A 22,338-nucleotide genomic window follows, 5' to 3' on the forward strand; every position below is an offset into this window, starting at 1 on the left:
TTAGCGCTACGACAAATGTAGCCTACATTTTTCCGGTTAGGATGATTGTGTTGTGCTATATATATATATATATATATATATATATATGTACACACACACACACTGCTCAAAAAAATAAAGGGAACACTTAAACAACACATCCTAGATCTGAATGAAAGAAATAATCTTATTAAATACTTTTTTCTTTACATAGTTGAATGTGCTGACAACAAAATCACACAAAAAGAATCAATGGAAATCCAATTTATCAACCCATGGAGGTCTGGATTTGGAGTCACACTCAAAATTAAAGTGGAAAACCACACTACAGGCTGATCCAACTTTCATGTAATGTCCTTAAAACAAGTCAAAATGAGGCTCAGTAGTGTGTGTGGCCTCCACGTGCCTGTATGACCTCCCTACAACGCCTGGACATGCTCCTGATGAGGTGGCGGATGGTCTCCTGAGGGATCTCCTCCCAGACCTGGACTAAAGCATCCGCCAACTCCTGGACAGTCTGTGGTGCAACGTGGCGTTGGTGGATGGAGCGAGACATGATGTCCCAGAGGTGCTCAATTGGATTCAGGTCTGGGGAACGGGCGGGCCAGTCCATAGCATCAATGCCTTCCTCTTGCAGGAACTGCTGACACACTCCAGCCACATGAGGTCTAGCATTGTCTTGCATTAGGAGGAACCCAGGGCCAACCGCACTAGCATATAGTCTCACAAGAGGTCTGAGGATCTCATCTCGGAACCTAATGGCAGTCAGGCTACCTCTGGCGAGCACATGGAGGGCTGTGCGGCCCCCCAAAGAAATGCCACCCCACACCATGACTGACCCACCGCCAAACCGGTCATGGTGGAGGATGTTGCAGGCAGCAGAACGTTCTCCACGGCGTCTCCAGACTCTGTCACGTGCTCAGTGTGAACCTGCTTCATCTGTGAAGAGCACAGTGTGCCAGTGGCGAATTTGACAATCTTGCTGTTCTCTGGCAAATGCCAAACGTCCTGCACGGTGTTGGGCTGTAAGCACAACCCCCACCTGTGGACGTCGGGCCCTCATACCACCCTCATGGAGTCTGTTTCTGACCGTTTGAGCAGACACATGCACATTTGTGGCCTGCTGGAGGTCATTTTGCAGGGCTCTGGCAGTGCTCCTCCTGCTCCTCCTTGCACAAAGGCGGAGGTAGCGGTCCTGCTGCTGGGTTGTTGCCCTCCTACGGCCTCCTCCACGTCTCCTGATGTACTGGCCTGTCTCCTGGTAGTGCCTCCATGCTCTGGACACTACGCTGACAGACACAGCAAACCTTCTTGCCACAGCTCGCATTGATGTGCCATCCTGGATGAGCTGCACTACCTCAGCCACTTGTGTGGGTTGTAGACTCCGTCTCATGCTACCACTAGAGTGAAAGTACCGCCAGCATTCAAAAGTGACCAAAACATCAGCCAGGAAGCATAGGAACTGAGAAGTGGTCTGTGGTCACCACTGCAGAACCAGTCCTTTATTGGGGGTGTCTTGCTAATTGCCTATAATTTCCACCTGTTGTCTATTCCATTTGCACAACAGCATGTGACATTTATTGTCAATCAGTGTTGCTTCCTAAGTGGACAGTTTGATTTCACAGAAGTGTGATTAACTTGGAGTTACATTGTGTTGTTTAAGTGTTCCCTTTATTTTTTTGAGCAGTGTATATATATATATATACACACTTCTGTGAATATCTGAACCATTTGCATCCAAAAATAAACTGCTCACATTCAGGAGATAAACTTTGTAAGGACTGTGTGTGTTTTTGTGTAAATAGTTTCTGAAAAAAAAAGTGTGTCCAGCTCAAACGCTGATTGTTGCGTCATTGTAAAGTGTCCGTTGTAACGGGGTTCCAATAATAACAATGGCTGGGCTGATGGGCACTTCAGTGACTTGGAGCCTTTGATTGCCCTGCCTCTGGGAGCCTGTCGACTTGTTACATGATTACTGAGTGAAAGAGAGCCTATGAAAGTTTTCATGGAGGGTGGGTGCCCCCTGGTGGCTGAACCTGAGATCAATGAGAGAACCTGTCAGAAAAACGACAGTCCCACTTTCTCTGTCATTGTACAAAGTAGAGAGTGGGGAAAAAAATGTGTAAAAATGTATACAGAGGCTCTGGAATTTGTCATTAAAAAAATTAAAATAGTGAAAAAGGATTAAAATAAAGTTCCAACAGTACATGAGATGATCAGACTGAACCAACTGCTATCTTAAAATGTTTATTCAGTTAGAAAACAGAGGATGTATTACATAAAGTTATCACAGAATTAAAGTTATCACACAATTAAATAATAAATCCTCACTCACACAGACAAACATGGCTTCATTATTGTTCACAGTTTATTATCATAGTTTCTCACAGATCCTGGCTTCCACTGTTAGAATGGCTGAGCGAGAGGAGGTGGGGCTTTTATTGAAGTATCTATGTGGACGCTACTACAGTTTAACCAGCTCAGCTATAGACTACACCAGCATGACTAGTATCTATGTGGACCCTACTACAGTTTAACCAGCTCAGCTATAGACTACACCAGCATGACTAGTATCTATGTGGACCCTACTACAGTTTAACCAGCTCAGCTATAGACTACACCAGCATGACTAGTATCTATGTGGACCCTACTACAGTTTACCCAGCTCAGCTATAGACTACACCAGCATGACTAGTATCTATGTGGACCCTACTACAGTTTAACCAGCTCAGCTATAGACTACACCAGCATGACTAGTATCTATGTGGACCCTACTACAGTTTAACCAGCTCAGCTATAGACTACACCAGCATGACTAGTATCTATGTGGACCCTACTACAGTTTAACCAGCTCAGCTATAGACTACACCAGCATGACTAGTATCTATGTGGACCCTACTACAGTTTAACCAGCTCAGCTATAGACTACACCAGCATGACTAGTATCTATGTGGACCCTACTACAGTTTACCCAGCTCAGCTATAGACTACACCAGCATGACTAGTATCTATGTGGACCCTACTACAGTTTAACCAGCTCAGCTATAGACTACACCAGCATGACTAGTATCTATGTGGACCCTACTACAGTTTAACCAGCTCAGCTATAGACTACACCAGCATGACTAGTATCTATGTGGACCCTACTACAGTTTAACCAGCTCAGCTATAGACTACACCAGCATGACTAGTATCTATGTGGACCCTACTACAGTTTAACCAGCTCAGCTATAGACTACACCAGCATGACTAGTATCTATGTGGACCCTACTACAGTTTAACCAGCTCAGCTATAGACTACACCAGCATGACTAGTATCTATGTGGACCCTACTACAGTTTAACCAGCTCAGCTATAGACTACACCAGCGTGACTAGTATCTATGTGGACCCTACTACAGTTTAACCAGCTCAGCTATAGACTACACCAGCATGACTAGTATCTATGTGGACCCTACTACAGTTTAACCAACTCAGCTATAGACTACACCAGCATGACTAGTATCTATGTGGACCCTACTACAGTTTAACCAGCTCAGCTATAGACTACACCAGCGTGACTAGTATCTATGTGGACCCTACTACAGTTTAACCAGCTCAGCTATAGACTACACCAGCGTGACTAGTATCTATGTGGACCCTACTACAGTTTAACCAGCTCAGCTATAGACTACACCAGCGTGACTAGTATCTATGTGGACCCTACTACAGTTTCACCAGCTCAGCTATAGACTACACCAGCATGACTAGTATCTATGTGGACCCTAGTACAGTTTAACCAGCTCAGCTATAGACTACACCAGCATGACTAGTATCTATGTGGACCCTACTACAGTTTAACCAGCTCAGCTATAGACTACACCAGCGTGACTAGTATCTATGTGGACCCTACTACAGTTTAACCAGCTCAGATATAGACTACACCAGCATGACTAGTATCTATGTGGACCCTACTACAGTTTAACCAGCTCAGCTATAGACTACACCAGCATGACTAGTATCTATGTGGACCCTACTACAGTTTAACCAGCTCAGCTATAGACTACACCAGCATGACTAGTATCTATGTGGACCCTACTACAGTTTAACCAGCTCAGCTATAGACTACACCAGCATGACTAGTATCTATGTGGACCCTACTACAGTTTAACCAGCTCAGCTATAGACTACACCAGCATGACTAGTATCTATGTGGACCCTACTACAGTTTAACCAGCTCAGCTATAGACTACACCAGCATGACTAGTATCTATGTGGACCCTACTACAGTTTAACCAGCTCAGCTATAGACTACACCAGCATGACTAGTATCTATGTGGACCCTACTACAGTTTAACCAGCTCAGCTATAGACTACACCAGCATGACTAGTATCTATGTGGACCCTACTACAGTTTAACCAGCTCAGCTATAGACTACACCAGCATGACTAGTATCTATGTGGACCCTACTACAGTTTAACCAGCTCAGCTATAGACTACACCAGCATGACTAGTATCTATGTGGACCCTACTACAGTTTAACCAGCTCAGCTATAGACTACACCAGCATGACTAGTATCTATGTGGACCCTACTACAGTTTAACCAGCTCAGCTATAGACTACACCAGCATGACTAGTATCTATGTGGACCCTACTACAGTTTAACCAGCTCAGCTATAGACTACACCAGCATGACTAGTATCTATGTGGACCCTACTACAGTTTAACCAGCTCAGCTATAGACTACACCAGCATGACTAGTATCTATGTGGACCCTACTACAGTTTAACCAGCTCAGCTATAGACTACACCAGCATGACTAGTATCTATGTGGACCCTACTACAGTTTAACCAGCTCAGCTATAGACTACACCAGCATGACTAGTATCTATGTGGACCCTACTACAGTTTAACCAGCTCAGCTATAGACTACACCAGCATGACTAGTATCTATGTGGACCCTACTACAGTTTAACCAGCTCAGCTATAGACTACACCAGCATGACTAGTATCTATGTGGACCCTACTACAGTTTAACCAGCTCAGCTATAGACTACACCAGCATGACTAGTATCTATGTGGACCCTACTACAGTTTAACCAGCTCAGCTATAGACTACACCAGCATGACTAGTATCTATGTGGACCCTACTACAGTTTAACCAGCTCAGCTATAGACTACACCAGCATGACTAGTATCTATGTGGACCCTACTACAGTTTAACCAGCTCAGCTATAGACTACACCAGCATGACTAGTATCTATGTGGACCCTACTACAGTTTAACCAGCTCAGCTATAGACTACACCAGCATGACTAGTATCTATGTGGACCCTACTACAGTTTAACCAGCTCAGCTATAGACTACACCAGCATGACTAGTATCTATGTGGACCCTACTACAGTTTAACCAGCTCAGCTATAGACTACACCAGCATGACTAGTATCTATGTGGACCCTACTACAGTTTAACCAGCTCAGCTATAGACTACACCAGCATGACTAGTATCTATGTGGACCCTACTACAGTTTAACCAGCTCAGCTATAGACTACACCAGCATGACTAGTATCTATGTGGACCCTACTACAGTTTAACCAGCTCAGCTATAGACTACACCAGCATGACTAGTATCTATGTGGACCCTACTACAGTTTAACCAGCTCAGCTATAGACTACACCAGCATGACTAGTATCTATGTGGACCCTACTACAGTTTAACCAGCTCAGCTATAGACTACACCAGCATGACTAGTATCTATGTGGACCCTACTACAGTTTAACCAGCTCAGCTATAGACTACACCAGCATGACTAGTATCTATGTGGACCCTACTACAGTTTAACCAGCTCAGCTATAGACTACACCGGCATGACTAGTATCTATGTGGACCCTACTACAGTTTAACCAGCTCAGCTATAGACTACACCAGCATGACTAGTATCTATGTGGACCCTACTACAGTTTAACCAGCTCAGCTATAGACTACACCAGCATGACTAGTATCTATGTGGACCCTACTAGTACAGTTTAACCAGCTCAGCTATAGACTACACCAGCATGACTAGTATCTATGTGGACCCTACTACAGTTTAACCAGCTCAGCTATAGACTACACCAGCGTGACTAGTATCTATGTGGACCCTACTACAGTTTAACCAGCTCAGCTATAGACTACACCAGCGTGACTAGTATCTATGTGGACCCTACTACAGTTTAACCAGCTCAGCTATAGACTACACCAGCGTGACTAGTATCTATGTGGACCCTACTACAGTTTAACCAGCTCAGCTATAGACTACACCAGCATGACTAGTATCTATGTGGACCCTACTACAGTTTAACCAGCTCAGCTATAGACTACACCAGCGTGACTAGTATCTATGTGGACCCTACTACAGTTTAACCAGCTCAGCTATAGACTACACCAGCATGACTAGTATCTATGTGGACCCTACTACAGTTTAACCAGCTCAGCTATAGACTACACCAGCGTGACTAGTATCTATGTGGACCCTACTACAGTTTAACCAGCTCAGCTATAGACTACACCAGCATGACTAGTATCTATGTGGACCCTACTACAGTTTAACCAGCTCAGCTATAGACTACACCAGCATGACTAGTATCTATGTGGACCCTACTACAGTTTAACCAGCTCAGCTATAGACTACACCAGCATGACTAATATCTATGTGGACCCTACTACAGTTTAACCAGCTCAGCTATAGACTACACCAGCATGACTAGTATCTATGTGGACCCTACTACAGTTTAACCAGCTCAGCTATAGACTACACCAGCATGACTAGTATCTATGTGGACCCTACTACAGTTTAACCAGCTCAGCTATAGACTACACCAGCATGACTAGTATCTATGTGGACCCTACTACAGTTTAACCAGCTCAGATATAGACTACACCAGCATGACTAGTATCTATGTGGACCCTACTACAGTTTAACCAGCTCAGCAGTACTATTATAGATACTAAACCCAGGATAGAGGGGCTGAGTGAATGTGGTCTGGACTCTGTGGAGGTGGGTCATTGTGTCAGAGACACTGTAGAAGGACAGAGTACCTGCCTTGTGATCCAGGTACACTCCTACTCTGGAGGACTGAGGGCCTGATACTTTAGTCTCAACATTATTGTGTATGAAATAATAACCACCTCTACAGCTCTGTAAACTCCAGGACTTGTTATTGTATCCAAATACACCATCCCAGCCTGTCTCTGTTCTGCTGATGTCTTTATATGAGACTGCTGTATCAACATTACCACTCCACTCCACCTCCCAGTAACAGCGTCCAGACAGACCCTCTCTACACAGAACCTGGTACTGGTTGGTGAATCTGTCTGGATGGTCAGGATATGGTTGGACTTGGCCTGTATAGGTCACCTTTCTGTTCCCTTCAGACAGCGAGAGGTGTGTGCCTGCTGTGTTTGGGTCCAGTGTGAGCTGACAGGAATCTGGGAGAAGAGCAGAGACCAATGAGGGGAGTCAGAACAATAAGTTAAGTCAGATACTGTATCTACCCTGTCTTTGATTAGAGCACAGCAGAGATCAAATCAGAGAAATATGAGGAGTCAGATAGATACCCAGTCTTTGATTAGATCTACTATTGCTATATATTTCTAGAGGGATTGTTAGGAGTGGCAGTAAAAAGAGACTGTTAGTTACTTCACAATAAAGAGACTCACATTGTAACAACTGTTCTCTGGTCTTGGGCTCTGGAGGCAGAACAACCTCCACTATATTCACTACAGACACACAAACACATTGACAGAGAGAGGGAATGTTATCATCATACCATATTCCACATGTATATGACTAGTAGGGAACTTTCAATGGTCTAAAGTTGATGTTCTGATTGTTTTCAACACACCTGTAGTGGAGATCTTGGTCCATTCTCCTTTAAGGAAGTCTTCTAGTTTCTCTCTCAGTTCAGACACAGTCTTACTCACATCTCCAAAGTACTGAAGAGGACGGACAACGATGCTGGGTAAGTCTGAAGATACACTGATACTGGAGAGAGACTGATAACTCTGGAGAGAGAGAGACAGAGAGACAGAGAGAGAGAGAGAGAGAGAGAGACAGAGAGAGAGACAGAGGAACAGAGGGACAGAGAGAGAGAGGAGGGACAGAGAGAGAGAGAGAGAGGGACAGAGAGAGAGACAGAGAGAGACAGAGAGAGGGACAGAGGGACACAGAGAGAGGGACAGGGGGACAGGGTGACACATAGGGACACAGAGAGAGAGAGGGACAGAGAGACAGAGGGACAGAGAGAGAGAGGAGGGACAGAGAGAGAGAGAGGAGGGACAGAGAGAGAGAGCGGAGGGACAGAGAGAGAGAGAGAGGGACAGAGAGAGAGAGAGAGGGACAGAGAGAGAGGAACAGAGAAAGAGAGAGAGACAGAAAGAGAGAGAGGGACAGAGAGAGAGAGACAGAGAGAGAGAGAGACAGAGAGAGAGAGACAGAGAGAGACAGAGAGAGAGACAGAGAGAGACAGAGAGAGAGAGAGACAGAGAGAGAGAGACAGACAGAGAGAGAGAGAGACAGAGAGAGAGAGAGACAGAGAGAGAGAGACAGAGAGAGAGAGACAGAGAGAGAGAGACAGAGAGAGAGAGACAGAGAGAGAGAGAGACAGAGAGAGACAGAGAGAGAGACAGAGAGAGAGACAGAGAGACAGAGACAGAGAGAGAGAGACAGAGAGAGAGAGACAGAGAGAGAGAGACAGAGAGAGAGAGACAGAGAGAGAGAGAGACAGAGAGAGAGAGACAGAGAGAGAGAGACAGAGAGAGAGAGACAGACAGAGAGAGACAGAGAGAGACAGAGAGAGAGAGACAGAGAGAGACAGAGAGAGACAGAGAGAGACAGAGAGAGAGAGACAGAGAGAGACAGAGAGAGAGAGAGACAGAGAGAGAGACAGAGAGAGACAGAGAGAGAGAGACAGAGAGAGAGACAGAGAGAGAGAGAGACAGAGAGAGAGAGAGACAGAGAGAGAGAGACAGAGAGAGAGAGACAGAGAGAGAGAGACAGAGAGAGAGAGACAGAGAGAGAGAGACAGAGAGAGACAGAGACAGAGAGAGAGAGAGACAGAGAGAGAGAGAGACAGAGAGAGAGAGAGGGACAGAGAGAGAGAGAGGGACAGAGAGAGAGAGAGAGGGACAGAGAGAGAGAGACAGAGAGAGAGAGACAGAGAGAGAGAGAGAGACAGAGAGAGAGAGAGAGAGAGAGAGAGGGACAGAGGGACACAGAGAGAGGGACACCGAGACCCAGAGAGAGGGGGACACGGACAGAGAGACACAGAGAGAGAGACACCGAGAGAGACAGAGAGAGGGACAGAGGGACACAGAGAGAGGGACACAGAGGGACAGAGAGACACAGAGAGAGAGAGAGAGATGTGGGGACTGACAGACAGAGGGACAGGGGGACAGAGAGAGAGGGAGGACAGAGAGAGAGAGAGAGAGGACAGAGAGAGAGAGAGAGAGAGAGAGGGACAGAGAGATAGAAGGACAGAGAGAGAGAGAAGGACAGAGAGAGAGAGAGAGGGACAGAGAGAGAGAGAGAGAGAGAGAGGGACAGAGAGAGAGAGAGAGAGAGAGAGGGACAGAGAGAGAGAGAGGGACAGAGAGAGAGAGAGAGAGGGACAGAGAGAGAGAGGGACAGAGAGAGGGACAGAGAGAGAGAGGGACAGAGAGAGAGAGGGACAGAGAGAGAGAGAGAGAGAGAGAGAGAGAGGGGACAGAGAGAGAGAGGGACAGAGAGAGAGAGAGAGAGAGAGAGAGAGGGACAGGAGAGAGAGAGGGACAGAGAGAGAGAGGGACAGAGAGAGAGAGGGACAGAGAGAGAGAGGGACAGAGAGAGAGAGGGACAGAGAGAGAGAGGGACGAGAGAGAGGGACAGAGAGGAGAGAGAGAGGAGGGAGAGAGGGACAGAGAGGACAACATAATGATTGAGATGAATAGTTTCACATGAAGTTCATTTCATATCACATGTAACAAGACAGTTTAGTTACCTGGAGGAAATGGATGTGATCCTGTGTGTGTGAGAGCTGCTCCAGCTCAGTGCTTCTCTTCCTCAGCTCAGCTATCTCCTGCTTCAGTTGCTCCAGGACTCCTTCAGCTTCACTCACTTGATCCTTCTCTTGGGCTCTGATCAGCTCCTTCACCTCAGAGCTCCTTCTCTCAATGGAGCGGATCAGCTCAGTAAAGATCTGATCACTGTCCTCCACTGCTGCCTGTGCAGAGCGCTGTTAAGAGAGAGAGAGAGAAGAGAAAGAGAGAAAGAGAGAGAGAAAGAGAGAGGAGAGAAAGAGGAGAGAGAGAAGAGAGAGAGAGAAAGAGAAAGAGAGAGAGAAAGAGAGAGAGAGAAAGAGAGAGAGAAAGAGAGAGAGAGAAAGAGAAAGAGAGAGAGAAAGAGAGAGTGAGAAAGAAAGAGAGAGAGAGAAAGAGAGGAGAGGGACAGAGAGAGAGAGAGAGAGATAGCAGTCTAGTTAATACACAGTATCTCTACTTGCAAATTCATCTTCTGCACATCTATCACTCCAGTGTTTAATTGCTAAATTGTAATTATTTCTCCACCACGGCCTATTTATTAACTTACCTCCTTTATCTTACCTCATTTGCACATCTGTATATAGACTTTTCTATTGTGTTATTGACTGTACGTTTGTTTATGTGTAACTCTGTGTTGTTGTTTGTGTCACACTGCTTTGCTTTATCTTGGCCAGGTCGCAGTTGTAAATGAGAACTTGTTCTCAACTAGCCTACCTGGTTAAATAAAGGTTTCATTAAAAAGTCTGGCAATAACTTAACTTTTCATTAATTAGACAGACTCCTCTAAATAATAAATATAATAAAATAACAAAAAAACAGTTAAATGCTAAGTACTATACATAGGTTTTATTTAAAAAATAACAATAGAACCTATTTAGTACTATAATGGTATTTACTAACATAATATTATTACTATAATAGTTTCTAAAGGGGTTCTAGGCTACCCTACCCTAGAATTAGGGTTCAGGATAAAACAGGTTATACGTAGGGTTAGAGTTAGAGTTTCTGTACAGCACTTTGTGACATCTGCTGATGTAAAAAGGACTTCATAAATACATGAGATTGATTGTTAGGTTCAGGGTATTTAAAGAGATAAACTGTATGGGTTTATATCTCTCTTGCTCCTCCCTGTGGTCTTCTGTGGGAACTACATACCTCATTCACCACACTTGATAGGCTCATAATCTGAGGTAGCAACTGAGTCAGAGCTACAAATCAATGATCTCCACCTATCCATTAGGTTTACAACTCAGTGAACCTGCGCAGCATTCTCTCTATTTGATGTCTACGAACCAACAGATTTCAACGATTATCATATTACCCAGCAGCCATTTAGAAACATATAAAAAAAGGTTAGTTAATAATCAGTTACCTGAGGTAAACCTACAAGGTTAGTTAATAATCAGTTACCTGAGGTAAACCTACAAGGTTAACGCGGGCTGGAAGAGAATTACTTCAAAACCACAGCAAACAGCTGGGACATATAGTAATATTATATATATATATATAATATTATATCACTGGGCTCCTGTGTGCTAACAAACCCTGTGTACCACCCCTCCCCTGTTTAACCTTGAATTTCGTTCAGAAAAACACTTCCACATTTAGCAAAACGAACCAACTCTTTACGGATCTGTTCGGTGGTAATAAACGGAGGCAGATTAGACACCACTACTCTTGTCGAAATCAGCAGCAACACAACCCCTCACATAAATCATACTGGTAACTAGCCGGGTAACAAGACTCACCTTTTACATTACCACAACCACCGCCTTGTTCATTCTGGATACAGAGTGTATATGTTCCTCTCCCACCTGTTCACCGACCAGGATCAATAATTCCTCCACACCATTCTCCACAACGCACCTGAAGAGACAGCGTTTCTTCTCCACTCGGTTGAGGACATCAAACTACCCTACTCCCTCCTCAACTCTAACCGATAAACAGCGGAAACCAATAAACAAACCCTCCCACCATGACAAAATACATTTGGAAAATAGGCAAAAGAATAGCTGCACTCTTCACGAACGACAAAACCTCACGTTACCAACTTCTTCTTCTTCTATGGTATAATGGCGGTCCTCAAACCAACGTTAAAGGAGCGTGGCGCCTCCTACTGTGCTGGAGTGTGTTCAATCACGGTTTACGCCATTTCTAAATCCTCCTACCTAACTCGGTACTTCTGAGAAAATAAAAAAATAAAAATAAAAAAGATCCCTACTAACGTCTAATAGACCCTCCCCCATCCCCCAAATCCCTTCCAAACCCCCATCATACCCAGTCCAACCTCAATGACCCTACACTTCAATCTTTCCCTCTCTTCAACATCCTTACAACAATATAACAACACATGCTCCACCGTTTCATTGACAATACCCTCCAGACACAAACCATTCACATGCTGCCAACCAGATGGAAGGACCAGTTCAATGTACAATGTCCTAAACACAATCGAGTAAACACCACCTCTTCCTTCCTAATCTGACCTTTGAACCTTGGTCCACCGACCTTTCTTTGGAGGGCATATAAATGCCGTCCCTTGTGCTCAGAGTCCCATCTCTTCTGCCACACATCTATCAAAATGGCCCTGATCTCACATTTGTCCTCACCTCTACCCAGTGGAACATTAATATATATTATATCTTGTTTTAAAGTTATTTTAGCTAACTAGTCTACAATTTCATTCCATTCCACACCTGAATGTGCTGGGACCCGGCAGAATCTCACTACTAGACCCATTCTCTCAATTCTCCATAATAACATTAATATCTCCAATAGTAGGTCACTCCTAATAGATTTACCAGATGATAAACTATTCAATACAGACAGAGAATCTGAGGATACTATAATTCTAACAGGTTGTACGTCCTCCACCCACTGGAGGACAACTATTATCACCAACAGTTCAACTGAGTACACTGACAGTTCATCTGTTAGTCTTCTACATATCTGCACATCACATTCAGGAAGGTAAACACCTGCTCCTGTGGGCCCACTATCTGGGCCCTTGGATCCATCTGTGAAAAGAGGTAAAAAAAGCATAACAACTTCTACCAATGTAATTGTCAACCAGTTTCCCTTTATCACTGACTTCTGACCCAATCTTTTCCTTTTGTCTACCAAGGTTAGATCAACAACAGGATCTGGGAGTAACCATGGAGGAACATCCCCTATCACCACAGAAAGGGCCAACCTCCAACTCCCTGAAACTACTCTCATCAGCAAGCTTTCCAACTGTCCAACCAAAACCACTGCCTTGTCTACTAGTATATTCCCAACAGTCATCTAGAACAGTAGCAGTGGGATGCTCAACCTCACAGCCTTTCAACCCAATAAGCTAATGACAACACCAGGCCAACTAACCCTACACTCATTAAAACCCACTACCCCATTCCACTACTTTGACCCTATCTGCTCCTGCACCAGACCAACTAACCCTACACTCATTAAAACCCACTACCCCATTCCACTACTTTGACCCTATCTGCTCCTGCACCAGGCCAACTAACCCTACACTCATTAAAACCCACTACCCCATTCCACTACTTTGACCCTATCTGCTCCTGCACCAGGCCAACTAACCCTACACTCATTAAAACCCACTACCCCATTCCACTACTTTGACCCTATCTGCTCCTGTAACCAGGCCAACGGCCTGGGAGGACGGGACACCACCACCCAACACACCCTGGAACTCTTCTGAAGTCAAATCTAGTATGACCAAATACTTCTCTGCAGCTGCCACCAAAACATATTTTTTTTCTGTGATTTTACATTCCATTTCTGCGGTACAGTTGATAACCATTTGCTATGAACACTAAGAAGCCAACCTTACTGAAGCATATATCACTGGTTGGCCCATCCCTCTGTGCTGTCACAGATCTACTACTCACAGGGATCCTCTCAGGATCCCTCAGCCTTGACCCATCCTCCTCTACTTTCTTCACTGCCTCAGCAGTGACAACCTGTTCCCAACAGTGGGGTCAGTGGGATTGGATAGGGGCCCCTCTACTTCTCTCTCTCTCTCTCTCTCTGACTGGAGGAGACAGGTGAAATGGTGTGTCTCCTCTGGTCAACAATACTCACCTTGAAAGACTCCACAGCCTGTTGGAGCTCCTTCAGCTCCTTCTCTCTCTCCTGGAATCTCTGCTGGACCTTCTGCTGACTCATCCCCAGCTGCCTCTGTGGAGAATCACTCTTCAATGAGCTATCAAGCTTTATTAGTCCAGTAGATCAATAGTATAGTAATGTGACATAGGGCCCATAGAGAGGAAGGTCTAAAAAATGGATGGTCCATTTACTAAATGATATTTATTTGTTGCTATGTGAATGATTATAGTTTTTATGGTAGGACTACATGTATCAACAGGTTGAGACTGAACTTTGGACTCATAAAAGGCCATTCAGAATGATAATAGTGTTTGACATTATAAAATGGTGATACATCTGGAGAATCTGGGTTAACATATCAATATACTCAAGGTTTGTGTTCATATTTGTTCTGCTGAGGATCTATTTCATTTCAATGATCTCATATTCAAACAGCCTTAGTTCCTACTGTATCTTTAATTCTTTGTTTATCAGACAGTCACCAACAAGTTGTTCTGGTCTTACCTGTTTCTCAGTCCTCTCTGCTGCAGCTGACACTGTATCATGGCCTTTATGTTCATCCACTGTACACATCAGACAGATACACTGCTGATCGGTACGACAGTAAACCTCCAGCAGTTTGTCATGATGAGAGCAGATCTTCTCCTGTAGTTGTGCGGTGGCTTTGACCAGCTTGTGCTTCTTGAAAGCTGGAGATTCGTAGTGAGATTGGAGGTGAGTCTCACAGTAAGAGGCCAGACACGCCAGACAGGACATGAGGGCTTTCTGCTTTCTGGTCCCAGTACAGACATCACACGCCACATCTCTAGGTCCAGCATAGCACAGAGCAGGAGGGGGAGCAGCCTGGAGTCCTGTCTTCTTCAGTTTCTCCACCAGCTCAGCCAACATGTTATTTTTACTCAGCGTAGGCCTCGGACTGAAGGTCTGTCTGCACTGAGGACAGCTATAGACCCCTTTCAGAACATCCTGATCCCAGCAGCCCTCAATACAGCTCCTACAGTAACTGTGTCCACAGGGGATGGTGACTGGTTCCTTCAGTAGATCCAGACAGACAGAACAACAGAACTGGTCCTGGTCCAGCAGAACTCCCTGTTGAGCCATTTGGACGGTTGTTCACTCTCACACAGACAGACGACACAGAGACTCAGATCAGTTTCGTTTCCTCAGAAGAGAGTTTGTGAAGGGGGATGGACTTCCTGGTTCTGCCAGAGGGGTGGGGTTAGAGGGAGGGAGGGGTTAGAGGAATGCAGGAAGAGAGAGAGGAACTGCAAGCAACATCAAGAGGGAGACAAATAGTTTTGTTCCAATGTTAGAGCCCTTAACATATAAATAGTGTTAACCCAGTATCAGTATCAATAGTGTTAACCCAGTATCAGTATAAATAGTGTTAACCCAGTATCAGTATCAATAGTGTTAACCCAGTATCAGTATCAATAGGGTTAACCCAGTATCAGTATCAATAGTGTTAACCCAGTATCAGTATCAATAGGGTTAACCCAGAATCAGTATCAATAGTGTTAACCCAGTATCAGTATCAATAGGGTTAACCCAGTATCAGTATTAATAGTGTTAACCCAGTATCAGTATGAATAGTGTTAACCCAGTATCAGTATCAATAGGGTTAACCCAGTATCAGTATTAATAGGGTTAACCCAGTATCAATATCAATAGGGTTAACCCAGTATCAGTATCAATAGTGTTAACCCAGTATCAATATCAATAGGGTTAACCCAGTATCAGTATTAATAGTGTTAACCCAGTATCAGTATCAATAGGTTTAACCCAGTATCAGTATCAATAGTGTTAACCCAGTATCAATATCAATAGTGTATCAGTATCAATAGTGTTAACCCAGTATCAGTATAAATAGGTTTAACCCAGTATCAGTATCAATAGTGTTAACCCAGTATCAATATCAATAGTGTATCAGTATTAATAGGGTTAACCCAGTATCAGTATAAATAGTGTTAACCCAGTGTCAGTATTAATAGGGTTAACCCAGTATCAATATGTTAATTAGTCCCGTGCTTCGACTACTCAGACCCCTCACACATCCGGTCCATTCTGATGTTCTCACAGACACCATACCACTTCTGACACCAATGTAGCAAACAGCTGGGCAGGGAAGTGAACCCAGGTCTCACATGTAAAAGGCCAACAACCTACGCATCGCACCATTGGCACCAATTGGGTCACTTGGTTAGAATTGTGAAGTGGCTCATATAGCGAGGATCACTGCACTATAGAGGAACTATGATACAATTACATTATCATATGAAATGTAGAGGATCACTGCACTATAGTGGAACTATGATACAATTACATTATCACATGAAATGTAGAGGATCACTACACTATAGTGGAACTATGATACCATTACATTATCATATGAAATGTTAAATGTAGAAGTATAATATATGAATATTGATATATTGAATTTGACTTGACCACGTCCAGTCAGCTCCATTTATATGATTAAACTGACACCAACCTGTCTCAGTAGTAGTAGACTGTTAGGAGTGTTTTACTGTCATTCACTATACTAACATTACACCAACCTGTCTCAGTAGTAGTAGACTGTTAGGAGTGTTTTACTGTCATTCACTATACTAACATTACACCAACCTGTCTCAGTAGTAGTAGATTGTTAGGAGTGTTTTACTGTCATTCACTATACTAACATTACACCAACCTGTCTCAGTAGTAGTAGACTGTTAGGAGTGTTTTACTGTCATTCACTATACTAACATTACACCAACCTGTCTCAGTAGTAGTAGACTGTTAGGAGTGTTTTACTGTCATTCACTATACTAACATTACACCAACCTGTCTCAGTAGTAGTAGACTGTTAGGAGTGTTTTACTGTCATTCACTATACTAACATTACACCAACCTGTCTCAGTAGTAGTAGACTGTTAGGAGTGTTTTACTGTCATTCACTATACTAACATTACACTAACCTGTCTCAGTAGTAGTAGACTGTTAGGAGTGTTTTACTGTCATTCACTATACTAACATTACACCAACCTGTCTCAGTAGTAGTAGACTGTTAGGAGTGTTTTACTGTCATTCACTATACTAACATTACACCAACCTGTCTCAGTAGTAGTAGACTGTTAGGAGTGTTTTACTGTCATTCACTATACTAACATTACACCAACCTGTCTCAGTAGTAGTAGACTGTTAGGAGTGTTTTACTGTCATTCACTATACTAACATTACACCAACCTGTCTCAGTAGTAGTAGACTGTTAGGAGTGTTTTACTGTCATTCACTATACTAACATTACACCAACCTGTCTCAGTAGTAGTAGACTGTTGGGAGTGTTTTACTGTCATTCACTATACTAACATTACATTTAATTTATCTACACACTTTACAATAATCCCTGGCAGGATTCTCACCTTGTAACCTGACTTCATTGCGATTATTTTCTGTTCTGTTGTGTATATTCTGATGGGTGAGGCCTGAGCTGGAATGTGAAGCTAACTGAAGCTGGCTAGCTTTAGAAAACCAGTATATCAAGCCTGTATCATAGTATACCCCTCAGGCTACGTTCAGGTTTCAGCAAGAGGCAGGTATCAACATGCCGAGTCGTAGGCGACAACCTGGGTTGTATTCATTAGTTTACTCCACAGCCAACAGTTTTAAGATGTTAAATAAAACATAAACCGTTTACTCTAAACGCTGTACAACGTGACCTAAACGGTTTCTGTTGCCAAACGTTTTGCTACGCTGGGCACTAATGAATACGCACAAACTGTTTTGAGGAAGTGTAAGTTGTTGTTAGTCTCTCCACAATATTTTTGTCTCTCTTTCACACAACATACCTTCCTGAGTGAAAAGAGTTAACTGTAGATTATAAAGAGAACATGTTTGTTTGTTGCTTGTTGTGTTTTAAGCCTGTTTTGAGAAGACAAGTCTATAGACCTATGATACAGTACACTCTTAGAATAAAGGGTTCCAAACGGGTCCTCCGGCCGTCCCCATAGGAGAACGCTTTTGGGTTCCAGGTAGAACCCTTCTGGCTTCCATGTAGAACCCTCGGTGGAAAGGGTTCTTCACGGAACCCAAAAGTGTTCTACCTAGTACCAAAAAAAGGGTTCTACAAAGGGTTCTCCTATGGGGACAGCCAAAGAACCCTTTTAGATTGTAGATAGTGTAGGAGCGATCACCCTGGGGCACACAGATGGGCACAGAACGAATTCACCCCACACATCTAATTTATATCCAAAACATTTTAAGGAGAGTAGGACTATTATAACACTGTCCACCAAAAATATAATTAACTATATGAATACACATAACAATACCATCAACTATATGAATACACATAACAATATCACCAACTATATGAATACACACAACAATACCATCAACTATATGAATACACACAACAATATCATTAACTATATTAATACACATAACAATACCATCAACTATATGAATACACATAACAATATCATCAACTATATTAATACACATAACAATATCATCAACTATATTAATACACATAACAATATCACCAACTATATGAATACACATAACAATACCATCAACTATATGAATACACACAACAATATCATCAACTATATTAATACACATAACAATATCATCAACTATATTAATACACATAACAATATCATCAACTATATGAATACACACAACAATACCATCAACTATATTAATACACATGACAATCGTCGTCTTACCTTTTATCTCTCAATAGAAACAGAGTCTGTAATGATCATTCGGTCGTTGAAAGTTACTTTCGTTTGCTCTGCTCATTTACATATCAGGTTCTGCCTGTTCTCTCTCCACTCCCTCTCTCTTTACAGCTCTTACAATGTGCAGCTCCTCTCTCTCCCCAGGGGTAGCAGCTCCTCTCTCCCCAGGGGTAGCAGCTCCTCTCTCTCCAGGGGTAGCAGCTCCTCTCTCCCCAGGGGTAGCAGCTCCTCTCTCCCCAGGGGTAGCAGCTCCTCTCTCTCCAGGGGTAGCAGCTCCTCTCTCCCCAGGGGTAGCAGCTCCTCTCTCCCCAGGGGTAGCAGCTCCTCTCTCTCCAGGGGTAGCAGCTCCTCTCTCCCCAGGGGTAGCAGCTCCTCTCTCCCCAGGGATTTGAAGACATTAGGAGCTACTTTTGAACACATACATCTACAGTGTATTGCCAACAGCTTCAAACATTGACTCTGACCTGTCCAAAAAGCCAATCTGATTAAATTACCCCTCAATCCCTTCTTTCTTTTTTCTCTCTCTCTAAAGTCACACTTTTTTGATAGTACTTTTAAAAGTGGCAATATTTCGAGAATAAAGTGGCAATATTTTGATAATATACTCAACATTATATTTTTAGAATGAAGTCTGTTATGAATGTAGGGGATGTGTTTAATAAGTGCATGTCTCCCTGACTACCTGTTGCTGTACCACTGTTGAAATGCCTCAGTTAGATGTCCTGGTGAAACTATAATAAAGTCTGTTATATTTCTAGATGAATGTAGGGGATGTGTTTAATAAGTGCATGTCTCCCTGACTACCTGTTGCTGTACCACTGTTGAAATGCCTCAGTTAGATGTCCTGGTGAGACTATAATAAAGTCTGTTATATTTCTAGATGAATGTAGGGGATGTGTTTAATAAGTGCATGTCTTCCTGACTACCTGTTGCTGTACCACTGTTGAAATGCCTCAGTTAGATGTCCTGGTGAGACTATAATAAAGTCTGTTATATTTCTAGATGAATGTAGGGGATGTGTTTAATAAGTGCATGTCTCCCTGACTACCTGTTGCTGTACCACTGTTGAAATGCCTCAGTTAGATGTCCTGGTGAAACTATAATAAAGTCTGTTATATTTCTAGATGAATGTAGGGGATGTGTTTAATAAGTGCATGTCTCCCTGACTACCTGTTGCTGTACCACTGTTGAAATGCCTCAGTTAGATGTCCTGGTGACACTATAATAAAGTCTGTTTTATTTCTAGATGAATGTAGGGGATGTGTTTAATAAGTGCATGTCTTCCTGACTACCTGTTGCTGTACCACTGTTGAAATGCCTCAGTTAGATGTCCTGGTGAAACTACCCTTTAGAATTGGATTTACTAAAGTTTGTATCATTCACAACTAAAGTTGCCAAATAACAGTTTAAAATTATCACTTTTATACTCAACATAGACACTTCATATGAACACTCACTCTGGAATGATACAAATATCCTTTTTATTTCATTCAAGCAAAATACAGTTATATTATTATTACTATAAAATCATATAATATAAAATAATGGCACATGACTTATATGTATAGACCCATCTAGTCTACTAAATGAACAAGCCTACATCCTATAACAAGGAGCATAGCCAGATAACATACAGTATCTAGTCTACTAAATGAACAAGCCTACAGTCTATATCATAGCCAGATAACATACAGTATCTAGTCTACTAAATGAACAAGTTTACATCCTATATCATAGCCAGATAACATACAGTATCTAGTCTACTAAATTAACACGTCTACAGTCTATATCATAGCCAGATAACATACAGTATCTAGTCTACTAAATGAACAAGCCTACAGTCTATATCATAGCCAGATAACATACAGTATCTAGTCTACTAAATGAACAAGCCTACAGTCTATATCATAGCCAGATAACATACAGTATCTAGTCTACTAAATGAACAAGCCTACAGTCTATATCATAGCCAGATAACATACAGTATCTAGTCTACTAAATGAACAAGTCTACAGCCTATATCATAGCCAGATAACATACAGTATCTAGTCTACTAAATGAACAAGCCTACATCCTATGGCATGGAGCATAGCCAGATAACATTCAGTAGGCCAACTCATATTCCGTTCTTCTATAATACATGTTTATTTAGATCTGCCTAAAATAAATAATGGATTCATTGTGATGGTGTGTATTAAATTGATTCATCATTTTTTTATGTAGATGTTCCAAAGGTGCTCATCAGTGGTTTGTATGAGGCTGGTAGACAGTGGTTTGTATGAGGCTGGTAGACACTGGTTTGTATGAGGCTTGTAGACAGTGGTTTGTATGAGGCTGGTAGACAGTGGTTTGTATGAGGGTTGTAGACAGTGGTTTGTATGAGGCTTGTAGACAGTGGTTTGTATGAGGCTTGTAGACAGTGGTTTGTATGAGGGTTGTAAACAGTGGTTTGTATGAGGCTTGTAGACAGTGGTTTGTATGAGGCTTGTAGACAGTGGTTTGTATGAGGCTGGTAGACAGTGGTTTGTATGAGGCTTGTAGACAGTGGTTTGTATGAGGCTTGTAGACAGTAGTTTGTATGAGGCTGGTAGACAGTGGTTTGTATGAGGCTGGTAGACAGTGGTTTGTATGAGGCTTGTAGACAGTGGTTTGTATGAGGCTTGTAGACAGGGGTTTGTATGAGGCTGGTAGACAGTGTTTTGTATGAGGCTTGTAGACAGGGGATTGTATGAGGCTTGTAGACAGTGGTTTGTATGAGGCTTGTAGACAGTGGTTTGTATGAGGCTTGTAGACAGGGGTTTGTATGAGGCTTGTAGACAGTGGTTTGTATGAGGCTTGTAGACAGTGGTTTGTATGAGGCTTGTAGACAGTGGTTTGTATGAGGCTTGTAGACAGTGGTTTTTATGAGGCTGGTAGACAGGGGTTTGTATGAGGCTTGTAGACAGTGGTTTGTATGAGGCTTGTAGACAGTGGTTTGTATGAGGCTTGTAGACAGTGGTTTGTATGAGGCTTGTAGACAGTGGTTTGTATGAGGCTTGTAGACAGGGGTTTGTATGAGGCTTGTAGACAGGGGTTTGTATGAGGCTTGTAGACAGTGGTTTGTATGAGGCTGGTAGACAGTGGTTTGTATGAGGCTTGTAGACAGTGGTTTGTATGAGGCTTGTAGACAGTGGTTTGTATGAGGCTTGTAGACAGTGGTTTGTATGAGGCTTGTAGACAGGGGTTTGTATGAGGCTTGTAGACAGTGGTTTGTATGAGGCTTGTAGACAGGGGTTTGTATGAGGCTTGTAGACAGTGGTTTGTATGAGGCTTGTAGACAGTGGTTTATATGAGGCTTGTAGACAGTGGTTTGTATGAGGCTGGTAGACAGTGGTTTGTATGAGGCTTGTAGACAGTGGTTTGTATGAGGCTTGTAGACAGTGGTTTGTATGAGGCTTGTAGACAGTGGTTTGTATGAGGCTTGTAGACAGGGGTTTGTATGAGG

At 43.0% G+C, this 22,338-nt stretch overlaps 1 protein-coding gene across 1 annotated transcript; it reads right to left on the reverse strand.

Moving 5' to 3' along the window:
- Window positions 1–5,674: 5,674 nt before the first annotated feature.
- Window positions 5,675–15,505, reverse strand: LOC145867292 (tripartite motif-containing protein 16-like). Its single transcript, XM_082971364.1, has 6 exons — window positions 14,632–15,505; window positions 14,104–14,199; window positions 9,978–10,211; window positions 7,845–8,004; window positions 7,660–7,719; window positions 5,675–7,428 (listed from the first exon to the last, which is right to left on the reverse strand). Exons 1-6 carry the CDS (start codon window positions 15,226–15,228, stop codon window positions 6,911–6,913), a joined length of 1,665 nt encoding a protein of 554 aa, XP_082827490.1. The 5' UTR covers window positions 15,229–15,505; the 3' UTR covers window positions 5,675–6,910.
- Window positions 15,506–22,338: the final 6,833 nt, after the last annotated feature.

Source organism: Salmo salar, unplaced genomic scaffold, assembly GCF_965601325.2.
Source record: "Salmo salar unplaced genomic scaffold, fSalSal1 ptg000257l, whole genome shotgun sequence".
NCBI classification, from domain to species: domain Eukaryota; kingdom Metazoa; phylum Chordata; class Actinopteri; order Salmoniformes; family Salmonidae; genus Salmo; species Salmo salar.